At 44.9% G+C, this 18,605-nt stretch overlaps 1 protein-coding gene and 1 non-coding gene across 2 annotated transcripts; both read right to left on the reverse strand.

Moving 5' to 3' along the window:
- Positions 1–5,403: 5,403 nt before the first annotated feature.
- On the reverse strand, positions 5,404–14,382 carry LOC139414874 (small ribosomal subunit protein eS12). Its single transcript, XM_071162469.1, has 6 exons — positions 14,336–14,382; positions 14,164–14,210; positions 13,242–13,358; positions 11,853–11,955; positions 10,279–10,380; positions 5,404–5,496 (listed from the first exon to the last, which is right to left on the reverse strand). The coding sequence occupies exons 2-6, from the start codon at positions 14,175–14,177 to the stop codon at positions 5,434–5,436; spliced, it is 399 nt and encodes a 132-aa protein (XP_071018570.1). The 5' UTR covers positions 14,178–14,210; positions 14,336–14,382; the 3' UTR covers positions 5,404–5,433.
- LOC139415697 (small nucleolar RNA SNORD101) lies at positions 13,790–13,867 on the reverse strand. The gene has a single exon (XR_011634974.1). It is a non-coding gene; the product is annotated as a small nucleolar RNA SNORD101 (small nucleolar RNA).
- Positions 14,383–18,605: the final 4,223 nt, after the last annotated feature.

Raw genomic sequence — 18,605 nt, forward strand, 5'->3', positions numbered from 1 at the left:
CCGTAGTTATCTCGACCTTTCTCTCAAAAGGAAGGAGCAACAAAGAGCAGAGGAGAGAATATAGATAGAGGGAACCTATTCCGGGTTTTTTATCTCCAAAAGTAAACAATTGATACTTTCTCGATATGCTTGACATTAGATCAACAAACTGCTATCAATTCGAATAAATGATCATTTGGTAACGAAATAAGGGATAATAAGGAATAAATAAAATCTTTGTTTTGACGTTAATGAATGGCCTTAGCAGAGAGGTATGTCGGTTTGAAGTTCATTGTTTAACAGCCGTCTTGAAAGTGGTAAATGTGCGCACGGCGCTTAATCCCGCTTCAGACGCCTTGTTTAATTCACGCGGGTTATGACCGCACTGTTTACACACGGCAGACAGATATTTATGCAGCTGGCTTTGGCTCTTTGGAGGAAGGGAGAGAAGCAAGCTATACCCGGGCCGGGAAAGTCCAAGTCACTGTGAAACACACACACACACACACACTGTCCTGAGCTGCGAACTCGTTGTCCATCAGAGAATTCCTGCCTGTGTTGTGGAGAGCAGAGGAGTGGAGAGCGGACCGTGGTGTAATAACAAGCGCCTCCATCCATCCATTATAGCCGTGTTATTGTAACGATCCACTGGCGGGATGACCCTCACACAGCCCCGCTGGGACTGACTTTAGACTAAGGAGAGGAGACGTAGGCTACATCAATTAATTGACTGTACTGATCACAGAGACGGGGAATAAAGTCATAATTTATCTTATCCGTTTTATAAATAGGCGCATGGTCTTACATACTAGAATAGAAACAATGTTCGTTTGTGCTTTTATCCATTAAAAATAATTTAGTTTTCCCTGTAACAAAACAAAAATCAAGAAGAGAAATGTCGCCTATATCACGTTATAGTCTGTACGGAAGACGCTACTAAACACAGAATTAGGAAGTCAAATATTCATACTCCTATATGTACCATAAAAACATGTATTTTCGTAAATGTTTTCATTTATTTGTTTCAATTTAGTTAGGCCATGTATCATATTATTTAAAAGAGTATAAAGTGCTATTGGATACATTTCACTGTGGGTATTTTCTCACCGTTCTGAAAGTAGACTAGTAAACATAGGCTAACTGTTTACTAAATCATCTGTAATCTAACTACAGTATCAAAACAAGTCCTGTGTAATGACACACAGTACAACACCATAAAAAAAATACTGTATTACACTTTAAAAAAAGTAAACGTTACTGTAATCCTAATTAATGAGTGGGTGACTGAATTAACTAAATTCTTTGAGGGGAGAGGTTTGTATTTCACAGTATTTTACTGTAATTACAAGAGCTTGGTGAAAGCAGGTGGCTGCTAGCTAAAGTGTTTACACATTACAGCATATTCATGAATAGATGGTGTTTTATGTCACGTCCTTTTCTAGATTTTTACCAGCTCAGGGATTCGATCTAGCAAACTTTCATTATGTGGCCATTTGGCACCGAGCCCCATGAAAGCATCCTTCCGAACCAATACATCAGCAGCGCTGTGGCACACCCTCTCCCCTGCCCTGCCCTCTCACCGTCACCCCACCTGGAAGAAAATAAAACTGGCCGCCTGAGAGAGAGATGGAGGGAGTGGGGTATAGGGAGGAGAGGGGGATGAGGGAGAGAGGAGGTGGGCAGGTCATTAGTTAGATAACGGGGCAAGGGTTGGGGACTCCCATGCGCTGAGCAGGCTGCTCTGGCTAATAGTTGTTGGAGCGCTGCCCAATAGGGATGGGGGAAAAAGAGAAAGAATAATCTAATTTAATTAGAGATGTTCGGCGCGTGTATGGTCGGTCGCTCGTAGGCTTACCCTCGTTCCTCTCCCCCCCTCCTTCTCCCATTTTCTCTCTCTTTTGTGAGAACTTGTTTGAGAATATTTGGTAGAGACAAAGAATCATTCCATATTGTTATCTATTCTGTAGTGACCTACTTCAGTAGAAATTCAGCATTTCAATTAGCAAACATCACATTTTTAAAAAGCTAAACAGCGGCGGGATGGGGCTGGATAAATGTAACAAGGACTGACCATCCATGAAATCGAAATTATACTTTTAACCATGTTCTGAAGTTATACAGTGTTTGTATATAATTACCTTGTTTGTAAACAATGGAGTAAAACACTCATTTATAAACTATATTCTTCAAGAATCATTCATTTAAAAAACTAAAAAACTGGATATACTAATAGCAGATGGCCCCAATTAGACTACATTCCCTTCTGATTCAGATCAATCCTCTCAGATGTAGACAAGTGTGTGGGCCGTGGGGAAAGGCTGGTTTCTGGACGGGGCCTCGCCATCGCTATGAAGCAGTGCTCTGCCTAAGAGCGCCCCCTGCTGGTAGACAGTAGGGTGAATATGAACCGGGAACGTGATCACACCTGTAATTCACTATTCAACCAAAAGAGAGCGCTAGAGCATCACCTCCTATCAGACATTTTACTGTTGTCAGTATTCACTTCATAGAGGAGAGAGAATGGAGTGGGGGGGGGGGGTGAATTAGAGAAACATGTGCCTGCAATGACTAACCTGACTGGTAGGTAGAGTTGCCAGAGATTACAATCTCTCCCAGTTTAGGCTCTGCTCTCCGGGTAGGTTGCCTATGGAGACAGGCGGTAGGTTGCCTATGGAGACAGGCGGTAGGTTGCCTCTGGAGACAGGCGGTAGGTTGCCTATGGAGAAAGGCGGTAGGTTGCCTATGGAGACAGGCGGGTGCGTTGCCCATGGAGACAGGCGGCTGCCATGAGCCTCTCCTGTGTGTACAATTTCTCTGTCTTTCACATCGGAGTGCTTGACCAATCAGATTCACGGAAGTCACATGTCGCTGGGCCAGGCACAACCACAGAGATAGAGGACTCATCTTTACAGTCGTATGAAAAAGTTTGGGCACCCCTGACAATTTCCATTTATACATAATTGGGTGTTTGGATCAGCAATTTCATTTCGATCTATCAAATAACTGATGGACACAGTAATATTTCAGTCGTGAAATGAGGTTTATTGGATTAACAGAAAATGTGCAATATGCATCAAAACTAAATTAGACAGGTGCATAAATTTGGGCACGCCAATAGAAAATCTCATCAATATTTAGTAGAGCCTCCTTTTGCTAAAATAACAGCCTCTAGACACTTCCCATAGCCTCTAATGAGTGTCTGGATTCTGGATGAAGGTATTTTGGACCATTCCTCCTTACAAAACATCTCCAGTTCAGTTAGGTTTGATGGTTGCCGAGCATGGACAGCCCACTTCAAATCATCCCACAGATTCTCAATGATATTCAGGTCTGGGCACTGGGATGGCCATTCCAGAACATTGTACTTGTTCCTCTGCATAAATGCCCGGGTAGATTTTGAGCAGTGTTTTGGGTCGTTGTCTTGTTGAAATATCCAGCCCCGGTGTAACTTCAACTTTGTGACTGATTCTTCAACATTATTCCCAAGAATCTGCTGATATTGAGTGGAATCCATGCGACCCTCAACCTTAACAAGATTCCCAGTACCGACACTGGCCACACAGCCCCACAGCATGTTGGAACCCCCCATTTGACTGTGGGTAGCAAGTGTTTTTCTTGGAACGCTGTGTTTTTCTGCCGCCATGCATAACGTCCCTTGTTATGACCAAATAACCCAATCTTTTGTTTCATCAGTCCACAGAACCTTATTCCAAAATTAAGCTGGCTTGTCCAAATGTGCGTTTGCATTACCTCATGGCTAGGATGGTCATCTGAATCAGGGTTAGTTTGGCAGCTGGGGTGAAAGAGGAGCGATTACGATAGAGGAAACCAAGTCTAGATTTAACTTTAGCCTGCAGCTTTGATATGTGCTGAGAGAAGGACAGTGTACCATCTAGCCATACTCCCAAGTACTTGTATGAGGTACCTCAAGCTCTAAACCCTCAGAGGTAGTCATCACACCTGTGGAGAGGAGCATTCTTCCTACCAAACCACATGACCTTTGTTTTGGAGGTGTTCAGAACAAGGTTTAGGGCAGAGAAAGCTTGTTGGACACTAAGAAAGATTAGTTGTAAAGCGTTTTAACACAGAATCCAAGTTGGGGCCACAGCTGTGTTTAAGACTGCATCATCTGCATATAAAATGGACGACGGCTGAATAAATGGTAAGACCTGAAAAGGTTCGCAATGATCAATTTAACCTGACTTGGGAAGAATTTCTGAAACGAATCAGGGCAATCCAGGTGTGGAAAGCGCTTAAGAGATTTACCCAGAAAGCCTTGTACAAAGTATTGATTCAAGGGTGTGAATACTTATATAAAATGAGATATTTCTGCTTTTTTTTTTTTTTTTTTACATCGCTTTCACTGTCAATATGGGGTGTTAGGTCAGAGGTCAGAGAACATCTACACATATCTATTTAATCCATTTTGAATTCAGGCTGTAACAAAAATGTGTAATAAGTCAAGGGGGTATGAATACTTTGAAGGCCCTGCACATGAATTCCAAACGTAAAAGTGTTGGATTTCTTCCTTCTTTCTTCAGACCAGAGGCCGTTAAGATGGACGATTTTCTTCCCCCCCCCCCCCCCCATGAGCAAAGCCTTATTACTATAACAGCAGTATGAGGTTGCTAAAACCTAGCCTATGAATGAAAGTTTCCTGCGTAGGTAAACACAGGTAGAGACATTTGAGATGGCAGTAACACATGGGCAGAAAGTGACATTCAATACCACCTTGCACACTCTGGCTGATATAGGGTGTAATCATCAGTCCAACCGTTGCAAAACAAGCTAACAAACAAATCCAGGTGTGTTCATTCCCGTTTTGCTCCGCGTACAAAACATTTAACAGAATCGGTGGAATGAATACACCCCTGATCACGCGTAAACAGTTCACTTTCATAGCAGCCACGTTGTATTCCTTCTCGTGTCTCCCCTCCTTTCACTTCTTCCAGTCGCTTGTGGACGTCAATGAGCAACACATCAGCTGTAGGTGACCAGGAATCCTTTCCAAGGCATAACCGCTACACAGCCAATATCGTTGTCACCACATTTGCTAAAGTAACACCGTAGACAACATAACTAACAAGTTAAACCTGCTACAACCACGCAGTAACGTTAGTGTAATCCAATCGCCGTTGTAATCTATTAGGAAGACAAAACGTTCCCAACCTAAAGATTAAGTTTATCGACCCCGCCATTGTACAGAACTAGTTCCTGTCTGTACCTCACAAAAGGACAGTTTGAAAATGTGCCCATTAAGATTAGAATCTCTATAACGTGTACGTAGGCTCTAGTTGTTTTAACAGAAGAGTCTGAAACGTTTTCAGCTTAGTCACTCAAGTGGTTGTAGCAGACTGTACCTTTTAAATAAAGCTCTGTATCTCTCCCAGGTCGCACTTAATAATTAACTCTCCAGACAGAAACTTCATTTCAGCTTTTATTGAAAATGACAACTCATTTCTTGGCCTTGAAGTATTCTTCAATCACGTCCTTAGCCTGAGACTCCTTGCCATAGTCCTGTAGAGGGGATGGGACAGTGTTAGACAGCATGGGGGGGGGGGGGGAGAAAACAGTTACAGGATACTAGCTACAGGACACTTCAATGTTTAGAACAAACTGGAAGTGTCCCAAATGACACCTTATATAGTGAACTTTATAAAGTAGTGCACTACACAGGGAGTAATGGTCCAATTTAGAACAGAGAATATGTACATACATTGTGGTCAGTATTGGGATTGAATGAATTTCCCGGTATTTTACAAAATGTTCCATTGTGAACTGCACTCCATACTGAGATGCTCAGGTTGGGGACAGACGTTGATGATTCATCAGGCCGTAGAGAAGCCCAGATTTAGACACTACATATCATTTAACAGTTCCATTTCACACCACGCGGTTCATATTAATAGTTTACTGGGTTTTCAGTTATCTATCCCAGGAAAAGGGGAGTGGTTTGGGGCAGTAAATCCCGGCAAATTTCCGTTACCACATTTCCGCCCTTCAACCCTAGTCAGTATGATATCGGTAGAGTTGTACACTGTGGTCAGTACGATAAAGGTTGATTCAGTCTAACTAAAGGTACATGTAGCCATTAATTGGGACCCCAGACACCACAGCGAGGTGTAGGAGCTCGTACCCTGGCAGACACTCTGACCAGCTGTATAGGACAAGCAGCTGCATGGCACTGACAGCACAGCAGCTGCACTCGCCTGGCCCACTACTGACGCCCGGGTCGACTCCTCACAACCCGCAGTCCAGACGGGTTTAATATTGTGTGGCTGAAGGGCAGGCGGGTTGAATAAATAAATAAGCTACATTGAGGGTTTTTCGGTCTTAGTGCATAAACCTAAATGTTAGGGTTTAACTGTACTCGCGCCAAATAGCCAACACAGCCAATCGCCAAATGATGCTTTCGGGATCAGCAGTGCCGGCTGTGTCGTGTGGTGATTGTGAGTGCCGGCTGTGTCGTGTGGTGATTGTGAGTGCCGGCTGTGTCGTGTGGTGATTGTGAGTGCCGGCTGTGTCGTGTGGTGATTGTGAGTGCCGGCTGTGTCGTGTGGTGATTGTGAGTGCCTGCTGTGTTGTGTGGTGATTGTGAGTGCCTGCTGTGTTGTGTGGTGATTGTGAGGCAGCAGTGCCGGCTGTGTTGTGTGGTGATTGTGAGGCAGCAGTGCCGGCTGTGTTGTGTGGTGATTGTGAGTGCCGGCTGTGTCGTGTGGTGATTGTGAGTGCCGGCTGTGTCGTGTGGTGATTGTGAGTGCCGGCTGTGTCGTGTGGTGATTGTGAGTGCCTGCTGTGTCGTGTGGTGATTGTGAGGCAGCAGTGCCGGCTGTGTTGTGTGGTGATTGTGAGGCAGCAGTGCCGGCTGTGTTGTGTGGTGATTGTGAGTGCCGGCTGTGTCGTGTGGTGATTGTGAGTGCCGGCTGTGTCGTGTGGTGATTGTGAGTGCCGGCTGTGTCGTGTAGTGATTGTGAGTGCCGGCTGTGTTGTGTGGTGATTGTGAGGCAGCAGTGCCTGCTGTGTTGTGGTGATTGTGAGGCAGCAGTGCCTGCAGCAGTGCCTGCTGTGTTGTGGTGTGTTGTGTGGTGAGCAGTGCCGGCTGTGTTGTGTGGTGATTGTGAGTGCCGGCTGTGTTGTGTGGTGATTGTGAGTGCCGGCTGTGTTGTGTGGTGATTGTGAGTGCCGGCTGTGTTGTGTGGTGATTGTGAGGCAGCAGTGCCTGCTGTGTTGTGGTGATTGTGAGGCAGCAGTGCCGGCTGTGTTGTGTGGTGATTGTGAGGCAGCAGTGCCGGCTGTGTTGTGTGGTGATTGTGAGTGCCGGCTGTGTTGTGTGGTGATTGTGAGTGCCGGCTGTGTTGTGTGGTGATTGTGAGTGCCTGCTGTGTTGTGTGGTGATTGTGAGGCTGCTGATACAAATTGTGAGTCTGTGTTGTGTGGTGAACATTCACAAGTGCCTGCTGTGTTGTGTGGGATTTCAAAATAGGCCTTGTGGCAGCAGTGCCGGCTGTGTTGTGTGGTGAAGGGCAGTGCCGGCTGTGTTGTGTGGTGACTGTAGCCTGCTGTGTTGTTTGAGATGGGTTAAGTGCCTGCTGTGTTGTGTGGTGATTGTGGAAACTGAAATCTGGCACACTGACTGTATGGGTGGAAACTATCTGGACAACTGTTCTCACATTACCTTAATAACTCCCCACTACCCTGTTTATGACATCACAAAGAGCAGTCCAACTCCCCACTACCCTGTTTATGACGTCACAAAGAGCAGTCCAACTCCCCACTACCCTGTTTATGACATCACAAAGAGCAGTCCAACTCCCCACTACCCTGTTTATGACATCACAAAGAGCAGTCCAACTCCTCACTACCCTGTTTATGACATCACAAAGAGCAGTCCAACTCCCCACTACCCTGTTTATGACATCACAAAGAGCAGTCCAACTCCCCACTACCCTGTTTATGACATCACAAAGAGCAGTCCAACTCCCCACTACCCTGTTTATGACGTCACAAAGAGCAGTCCAACTCCCCACTACCCTGTTTATGACATCACAAAGAGCAGTCCAACTCCCCACTACCCTGTTTATGACATCACAAAGAGCAGTCCAACTCCCCACTACCCTGTTTATGACATCACAAAGAGCAGTCCAACTCCTCACTACCCTGTTTATGACATCACAAAGAGCAGTCCAACTCCTCACTACCCTGTTTATGACATCACAAAGAGCAGTCCAACTCCCCACTACCCTGTTTATGACATCACAAAGAGCAGTCCAACTCCCCACTACCCTGTTTATGACGTCACAAAGAGCAGTCCAACTCCTCACTACCCTGTTTATGACGTCACAAAGAGCAGTCCAACTCCCCACTACCCTGTTTATGACATCACAAAGAGCAGTCCAACTCCCCACTACCCTGTTTATGACATCACAAAGAGCAGTCCAACTCCCCACTACCCTGTTTATGACGTCACAAAGAGCAGTCCAACTCCCCACTGGCCTGTTTATGACATCACAAAGAGCAGTCCAACTCCCCACTACCCTGTTTATGACGTCACAAAGAGCAGTCCAACTCCCCACTACCCTGTTTATGACATCACAAAGAGCAGTCCAACTCCTCACTACCCTGTTTATGACATCACAAAGAGCAGTCCAACTCCTCACTACCCTGTTTATGACATCACAAAGAGCAGTCCAACTCCCCACTACCCTGTTTATGACATCACAAAGAGCAGTCCAACTCCCCACTACCCTGTTTATGACATCACAAAGAGCAGTCCAACTCCCCACTACCCTGTTTATGACGTCACAAAGAGCAGTCCAACTCCCCACTACCCTGTTTATGACGTCACAAAGAGCAGTCCAACTCCCCACTGGCCTGTTTATGACATCACAAAGAGCAGTCCAACTCCCCACTACCCTGTTTATGACATCACAAAGAGCAGTCCAACTCCCCACTACCCTGTTTATGACATCACAAAGAGCAGTCCAACTCCCCACTACCCTGTTTATGACGTCACAAAGAGCAGTCCAACTCCCCACTACCCTGTTTATGACATCACAAAGAGCAGTCCAACTCCCCACTACCCTGTTTATGACATCACAAAGAGCAGTCCAACTCCTCACTACCCTGTTTATGACGTCACAAAGAGCAGTCCAACTCCCCACTACCCTGTTTATGACGTCACAAAGAGCAGTCCAACTCCTCACTACCCTGTTTATGACGTCACAAAGAGCAGTCCAACTCCCCACTACCCTGTTTATGACATCACAAAGAGCAGTCCAACTCCCCACTACCCTGTTTATGACATCACAAAGAGCAGTCCAACTCCCCACTACCCTGTTTATGACATCACAAAGAGCAGTCCAACTCCTCACTACCCTGTTTATGACGTCACAAAGAGCAGTCCAACTCCCCACTACCCTGTTTATGACGTCACAAAGAGCAGTCCAACTCCCCACTGGCCTGTTTATGACATCACAAAGAGCAGTCCAACTCCCCACTACCCTGTTTATGACGTCACAAAGAGCAGTCCAACTCCCCACTACCCTGTTTATGACGTCACAAAGAGCAGTCCAACTCCCCACTACCCTGTTTATGACATCACAAAGAGCAGTCCAACTCCTCACTACCCTGTTTATGACATCACAAAGAGCAGTCCAACTCCCCACTACCCTGTTTATGACATCACAAAGAGCAGTCCAACTCCCCACTACCCTGTTTATGACATCACAAAGAGCAGTCCAACTCCTCACTACCCTGTTTATGACATCACAAAGAGCAGTCCAACTCCCCACTACCCTGTTTATGACATCACAAAGAGCAGTCCAACTCCCCACTACCCTGTTTATGACATCACAAAGAGCAGTCCAACTCCTCACTACCCTGTTTATGACATCACAAAGAGCAGTCCAACTCCCCACTGGCCTGTTTATGACATCACAAAGAGCAGTCCAACTCCCCACTGGCCTGTTTATGACATCACAAAGAGCAGTCCAACTCCCCACTACCCTGTTTATGACATCACAAAGAGCAGTCCAACTCCCCACTACCCTGTTTATGACATCACAAAGAGCAGTCCAACTCCCCACTACCCTGTTTATGACATCACAAAGAGCAGTCCAACTCCTCACTACCCTGTTTATGACGTCACAAAGAGCAGTCCAACTCCCCACTACCCTGTTTATGACATCACAAAGAGCAGTCCAACTCCCCACTACCCTGTTTATGACGTCACAGTGGATTCACACCAATCCTGCAGCTTTCCCTCCGAGGTGTTTCCAGAACAGAGCAGTGGGTTTATACCTTGATCACAACACAGCTGCAGCCCACCACCTTACGGGGTTTTCCCTCCCGGTCGATCTTGCACAGACCAACCCATTCGCCCAGCTTCTTGTTGTCATCAACCTGGTGGTCAGAGACAGGGGAAAAGAGTTTCAATACACAAGCTGTACTACCACCTAGTATCTCCATAGGGCAGTGATAACATGGCTGCAGTCCCCACTGTTTATAGAGTGACCCAAATAGCTCCCTATTCCCTACACAGAGCACTAATATTAACCAGGGCTCGGTTCCCAGAATTATTTTAATGCCAATTTAAAATCGTTAGAACCTTCGTAGGAGCATCGTTAAATCTCAGAGCCGTTACCCAAAACCCTCACTATTAAATGCTGTACTTGTAATTTAAAAACGCCAGCTCCAGAATAAAGATGACTACTAATAAAGTTGCCAATATATTTGTAATTGAGACAAACCAAAATAAAAAAGACGATTCAACTGAAAACCGAAATGACTGCATTAAAATATAAACAGTAGGCTACAGGTCCATTACAATCAGATTAAATAAGTTTGATGTCAAATCAATGAGTTCTATTTTACTACGGTCTAACTGGACTCACAACGTGTCAGATCTGTTTACTGCGTTGTCGTGTAAGCACCAGAAACAAGTCGTGTCCATATGTGCAGCCGAAGGAAACTATTTTAAATGGTGCGTTGATCTGAGTAAAGCTCAGGTGCCGTCAGTACCGACACAGGCGCCAAAGACCGGTCTCGCCGCGTGGCATTTCAGTTAATGCATAGTACATCATTGGCCATCGCATCATTAAAAACACGAGTAAGCCGAGTGGTTTTTAATGTCCACATTGACTCTGTACCGGTACCCCCTGTATATAGCCTCCACATTGACTCTGTACCGTAACACCCTGTATATAGCCTCCACATTGACTCTGTACCGGTACCCCCTGTATATAGCCTCCACATTGACTCTGTACCGTAACACCCTGTATATAGCCTCCACATTGACTCTGTACCGGTACCCCCTGTATATAGCCTCCTACATTTGGATTAGAGTTCCATCGCTAAGGCCTGTTCCCCTTCAGGAGGCTGAAAAGACGCGGGCCTCAAATCCTCAAAAAGCTCTGCATCGGTGCCACCCTCTACACAACAAGTTTCACTGTTAGTCTACACCTGTTTACCAATAACATAACGAACACAATCGGATTGATCAGGAGGCTCTGGTGCAGTAGTACCACATAGGGAGTAGGGCAGCGATATATATATATATATACGCAGGGCCGGTGGGCTTAAGGCCATGAAATATTGTGTGGATGAAGGGCAGGTCGGTAACAGGCAGCTTGAATAAAGATATATATTTCTCTATGAATAGTTATCTATATGCTACATTGATAAAAACATTGGGCTACTGTCCACAGGCCTCAGTAGGGGAAGCCACAATATGTGACACAGAAACACTTACACTCAGCTAAAGTAACTACTACATTTACTAAACACCATTCTCATACTACACTCCCTTGTTTAGCCATGTCCCCCCCCATGTCCCCACTCTACCCCCCCCCCCCCCCCCCCCATTCGCTCCATACCTTGATGAGGTTAATCTGATGCTCGGCGCAAAGGGCCTCCACCAGCTTGACGTACATGGGCTCGTCACAGTTGGCCGCAAGAACGCAGAGGTGGGCCTGGCGCCTGGAGGGGGGGTTAGAAGAGGGGAGCAACAGCCATTAACAGCCAGTGGTAATTTACCATCACATCAGAAATATAACGAACACGGTAATCTAGTAAGCCTTTGTGAATGCAGCCTAACTGGCATTCCTGTTCCTATACGGTGCCACGCCCAGCTCTGGTGGCCACAGGAAGTGCACTACTTAGGGAATAGTGTGCCATCTGGGAGGCAGTAGTATCTCAGATTTTTGGGTAACGATGACAGTTCTCACAGGATTCAGTAGAACAAAACCAGAAACCATCAGCCCGTACTTCACCAGACCAAGATGTACTCTGAAGGAGCCTACTGTTAATTCCGTTAAGTCCAAGGACCCCGTGTTATCTTCAGAGGTTGACTGGCTCTCGCAGACAAACTCGAATCGAAACATCTACACATCAAATCGATTCTCAAACTGCGAAACATAAAGCCTTCTACTTTCACGTCCATCAAAGTAATTTAATGCAAAATGCTGTACATTGTGTTGAGCACTTTTAACAGTTGAGACGACAGTATTTTTCCAGTAACAACACGTTTCTTGTAACCTTCTTCCGTCACACACAAGTGTTCGGAGCATGATTTACATGTGTATAAGGTAGTCGTTGTGATATTGTTAGATTACTTGTTAAGATATTACTTCATGTCACCATGTGTATCTGACAAATAAAATTTGATAGATAGCTAATTAGCATAGGCGGTCCCTTTGTCTTCCGTAATCACATATAGCCGTGAGGGAACACTAACCCGTAAAAAAAGATCTATCTATATATATTTATATTTCTATCTATCTATATCTCTATCTATCTATCTATATCTCTATCTATCTATATCTCTATCTATCTATATCTATCTATCTATATCTATATCTCTATCTATCTATATCTATATCTCTATCTATCTCTATCTATCTATATCTATCTATATCTATCAAACCATGTTTTATTATTTTGTATTACTTCTAGCTGATATGCTAAGTCTTTATGCTTCCAAAACAATAGCGCAAGCAATGGGTGTTAATGTTAAGACATCACATCAGGGCTTTTAACAAAACTGCTCCGACAGAAGACTCCTTCATCCAGACACTTGTGTAATGTAATGGAACTAGCTCATAAAAACAGAGAGGGTGAACAGAAGGACCAAAAATTAAGTCTACGTACCAAATTATGCCCCATTTCCTACATAGTGCACTTATTTTGACCAGGTGCTGGGCCCTGAGTAGTGCACTAAATAGGAAACCATTTAGGACACAAGAGGACCAGAAGTATTCACTCACTTGTCCAGCGCCTTGGCAGCCTCGCGGATACCACGAGCCAGGCCGTCATGGATGAGGGCGGTCTTGAGCACCTCGGGGAGAGCGGTGTTGACATCCATCACACCTCCAGCAGCGATGCTGGGGGACAAGGAGAGGAGACAAGGCGAGGAGATGGGAGAAGAGGAGGGCAGGAGAGGAGACGAGGAGATGGGAGAAGAGGGAAGGAGAGGAGACAAGGAGAGGAGGCGAGGAGATGGGAGAAGAGGACACAAGGCGAGGAGATGGGAGAAGAGGGAAGGAGAGGAGGCGAGGAGATGGGAGAAGAGGACACAAGGCGAGGAGATGGGAGAAGAGGACACAAGGCGAGGAGATGGGAGAAGAGGACACAAGGCGAGGAGATGGGAGAAGAGGACACAAGGCGAGGAGATGGGAGAAGAGGACACAAGGCGAGGAGATGGGAGAAGAGGACACAAGGCGAGGAGATGGGAGAAGAGGGAAGGAGGAGGAGATGAGTTACATTAGCTACAACTAGCCCATTACGATAAGTGAGCTGGTTGAATGTTTTCCCGGCGTGTCAGACAGGGGATCTCACTCATAATTTAGAGTGAAGGGGTATCCGACTAAAGAAAGTAAATCATCACACGTGCACCGGAAATTAACCATTATACTGTCAACTCACTATATTCACAGAAATAGCTCGATAGGTAACTTAGTTACAACCAACGGACTAAACACATGCTTAGCTTGCTAACGTTAAATGGGGGGTAATCTCTGGTAAGGCTATTCCATATTACTGTTATCAATAGTTCTGGAAGTGCACTTAGAGGCATGGATATATTTAACACGTCTGTCCCCACTTTACAAACTAATGAACTTTGAAACGTGCAATTGAGTTAGTTAGCCCTGGTTCAGCGCAAAGCGGGAGTAGAACAGTCACGCTTACCCTTCCTCGGCCATTGTCGATTAGCGATGGATGGGGGACCTAAAATTCTGCAATATTGACCAAACATGATAGAAAAGTTATTATCCATGATGACAGGGTGACTGTGCGGAATTTTAAACAAAGGATGCTTGATTAATCCGACAGATTTTTTGGGCGAGATCAAGAAACCCACCCTAACTCCTCTGTGACAGCGGGTAAAGAGAACGTCATTTAGTCGGCGACATTCATTTAAGGGCAGAAGGACCCGAGAAGTAGGTGGCCATTATTCTGCCTGTCTAATAAATCGTCAAATGAAGAGTTACAATACGGTGTAGTAGAGTGTTCGAACAACGATATTCATTTGGGAAATATATTTGTAATATCGAGGACTATGAAGAAGGCAGTGGGAACGTTGGATTACATCAAGGTGACCAGAAGCGGGTCTGTTTTGGTTAATTGTGTCTTCTTCGATGAGGTTTAATGGTGGTTGGCATCCAATAAATGTTGCATTACCGCCACCTACTAGACTGGACTACAACTCCCGTATACTTTGCTTGAAAAAAAAAATCTATAAATAAACAAATACCCTACCGTCTAACACTACACTCAAATGTTTTACTTTTTTATTATAATAATAAACAACCTATTTAGTAAAAACTCAGGCCAACAGCCTGAAAGGATGGGACACCACCACTTAACACACCCTGTAACTCTTCTGAGTCTCACAACCAAATACCTCTCTGCAGCTTTTTTTATTTATTTAACCTTTAGCAGCTGCCACCACAACCTCAATTTTCTGCGACTTACGTTCCATCCCTGCAGTACAGTTGATAACCAATGCTACAAATGCTAAATATCCAATCTTACTGAAACATACAGTGGGGAGAACAAGTATTTGATACACTGACGATTTTGCAGGTTTTCCTACTTACAAAGCATGTAGAGGTCTGTAATTTTTTATCATAGGTACACTTCAACTGTGAGAGACGGAATCTAAAACAAAAATCTAGAAAATCACATTGTATGATTTTCAAGTAATTAATTTGCATTTTATTGCATAATATAAGTATTTGATCACCTACCAACCAGTAAGAATTCCGGCTCTCACAGGCCTGTTAGTTTTTCTTTAAGAAGCCCTCCTGTTCTCCACTCATTACCTGTATTAACTGCACCTGTTTGAACTCGTTACCTGTATAAAAGACACCTGTCCACACACTCAATCAAACAGACTCCAAACTCTCCACAATGGCCAAGACTAGAGAGCTGTGTAAGGACATCAGGGATAAAATTGGGGACCTGCACAAGGCTGGGATGGGCTACAGGACAATAGGCAAGCAGCTTGGTGAGAAGGCAACAACTGTTGGCGCAATTATTAGAAAATGGAAGAAGTTCAAGATGACGGTCAATCACCCTCAGTCTGGGGCTCCATGCAAGATCTCACCGAGTGGGGCATAAATGATCATGAGGAAGGTGAGGGATCAGCCCAGAACTACACGGCAGGACCTGGTCAATGACCTGAAGAGAGCTGGGACCACAGTCTCAAAGAAAACCATTAGTAACACACTACGCCGTCATGGATTAAAATCCTGCAGCGCACGTGTAACAGTATAGACTTTACGTCCGTCCCCTCGCCCCAACCTGGGCGCGAACCAGGGATGCTCTGCACACATCAACAGTCACCCTCGAAGCATCGTTACCCATCGCTCCACAAAAGCCAGGGGAACCACTACTTCAAGGTCTCAGAGCAAGTGACGTCACCGATTGAAACACCACTAGCGCGCACCACCGCTAACTAGCTAGCCATTTCACATCGGCTACACACGGTCCCCCTACTCAAGCCAGCGCATGTCCAGGCCCGTCTGAAGTCCTTAGCTTAGTGATGAGCTTCATGGGCACAATGTTGTTGAACGCTGAAGAGCTGTAGTCAATGAACAACATACAGTTGGAAGTCAGACACTTAGGTTGGAGTCATTAAAACTAGTTTTTCAACCACTCTACAAATGTATTGTTAACCTCTCTAGCGTCCCACCTGGCCAACATCCAGTGAGATTGCAGAGCGATAAATTCAAATACAGAAATACTTATTATAAAAATTCTGAAAACAAAACATATTTTACATAGGTTTAAAGATTAACTTCTTGTGAATCCAACCACGGTGTTCCTTTTGTCCAGGTGGGAAAGGGCAGTGTGGAGTGCGATTGAGATTGCATTATCTGTTTGGGCGGTATGCAAATTGGAGAGGGTGGTAAGGACAACAAAGTCAAGGTATTGGAGTGGGCATCACAAAGCCCTGACCTCAATCTTATAGAAAATGTGTGGGCAAAACTGAAAAAGAGTGTGCGAGCAAGGAGGCCTACAAACCTGACTCAGTTACACCAGCTCTGTTAGGAGGAATGGGCCAAAATTCACACAACTCATTGTGGGAAGCTTGTGGAAGGCTACCCGAAACGTTTGACCCAAGATAAACAATTTAAAGGCAATGCTACCTAAAAATACTAATTGAGTGTATGTAAACTTCTGACCCACTGGGAATGTGATGAAAGAAATAAAAGCTGAAATAAATAATTCTCTCTACTATTATTCTACTATTATTCTGACATTTCACATTCTTAAAATAATGTGATGATAGAGACCTGTATAGAGACCTGACCTGTATAGGACCTGTATAGAGACCTATATAGAGACCTCTATAGGGACCTGTATAGAGACCTATATAGAGACCTGTATGGAGACCTACGGAATGCACAACCAATTATTGCGACTGCTGTTATACCATAGAAGAAGAAGCAGAGCGTTTGATTTGGCTGCTGGGGGCCAAGGAGAACACAGCTCCGCTAAAACAATTGACAACTATGTGCCGTTTTCAAGAGATTGTTAAATAAATGTTATAACTATTTGGTTGTAACATCATCACCTCTTGAAGAGCACAGAACTACACATTTCAGACGATTCCACATTTAGATGTTTCATCAGAGTTACACAGCTATCTCTATCATCAGAGTTACATAGCTATCTCTATCATCAGATTTATACACAGCTATCTCTATCATCAGAGTTACACAGCTATCTCTATCATCAGAGTTACACAGCTATCTCTATCATCAGAGTTACATAGCTATCTCTATCATCAGATTTATACACAGCTATCCCTATCATCAGAGTTACACAGCTATCTCTATCATCAGAGTTACACAGCTATCCCTATCATCTGAGTTACATAGCTATCTCTATCATCAGATTTATACACAGCTATCTCTATCATCAGAGTTATACAGCTATCTCTATCATCAGAGTTACATAGCTATCTCTATCATCAGAGTTACACAGCTATCTCTATCATCAGAGTTACACAGCTATCTCTATCATCAGAGTTACACAGCTATCTCTATCATCAGAGTTACACAGCTATCTCTATCATCAGAGTTATTCAGCTAGAAACTACATTTCAATAATATTTTAAGGACATTGCAAAAAATTCAAACGTTTAGTCCAAAAACAATGCAGAAAAGCTCATCCATGCTTTTGTCACTTCCAGGTTAGACTACTGCAGTGCTCTACTTTCCGGCTACCCGGATAAAGCACTAAATAAACTTCAGTTAGTGCTAAACACGGCTGCTAGAATCTTGACTAGAACCAAAACATTTGATCATATTACTCGAGTGCTAGCCTCTCTACACTGGCTTCCTGTCAAGGCAAGGGCTGATTTCAAGGTTTTACTGCTAACCTACAAAGTATTACATGGGCTTGCTCCTACCTATCTCTCTGATTTGGTTCTGCCGTACACACCTACACGTACGCTACGGTCACAAGACGCAGGCCTCCTTATTGTCCCTAGAATTTCTAAGCAAACAGCTGGAGGCAGGGCTTTCTCCTATAGAGCTCCATTTTTATGGAACGGTCTGCCTACCCATGTGAGAGACGCAGACTCGGTCTCAACCTTTAAGTCTTTACTGAAGACTCATCTCTTCAGTGGGTCATATGATTGAGTGTAGTCTGGACCATGAGTGTGAAGGTGAACGGAAAGGCTCTGGAGCCTTGCTGTCTCTGCCTGGCCGGTTCCCCTCTTTCCACTGGCATTCTCTGCCTCTAACACTATTACAGGGGCTGAGTCACTGGCATACTGGTGCTCTTCCATGCCGTCCCTAGGAGGGGTGCGTCACTTGAGTGGGTTGAGTCACTGATGTGATCTTCCTGTCTGGGTTGGCGCCCCCCCTTGGGTTGTGCCGTGGCGGAGATCTTTGTAGGCTATACTCGGCCTTGTCTTAGGATGGTAAGTTGGTGGTTGAAGATATCCCTCTAGTGGTGTGGGGGCTGTGCTTTGGCAAAGTGGGTGGGGTGATATCCTGCCTGTTTGACCCTGTCCGGGGATATCGTCAGACAGGGCCACAGTGTCTCTCGACCCCTCCTGTCTCAGCCTCCAGTATTTATGCTGCAATAGTTTGTGTCGGGGGGCTAGGGTCAGT

The sequence above is a fragment of the Oncorhynchus clarkii genome, chromosome 8 (genome assembly GCF_045791955.1).
Source record: "Oncorhynchus clarkii lewisi isolate Uvic-CL-2024 chromosome 8, UVic_Ocla_1.0, whole genome shotgun sequence".
Taxonomy (NCBI): Eukaryota; Metazoa; Chordata; class Actinopteri; order Salmoniformes; family Salmonidae; genus Oncorhynchus; species Oncorhynchus clarkii.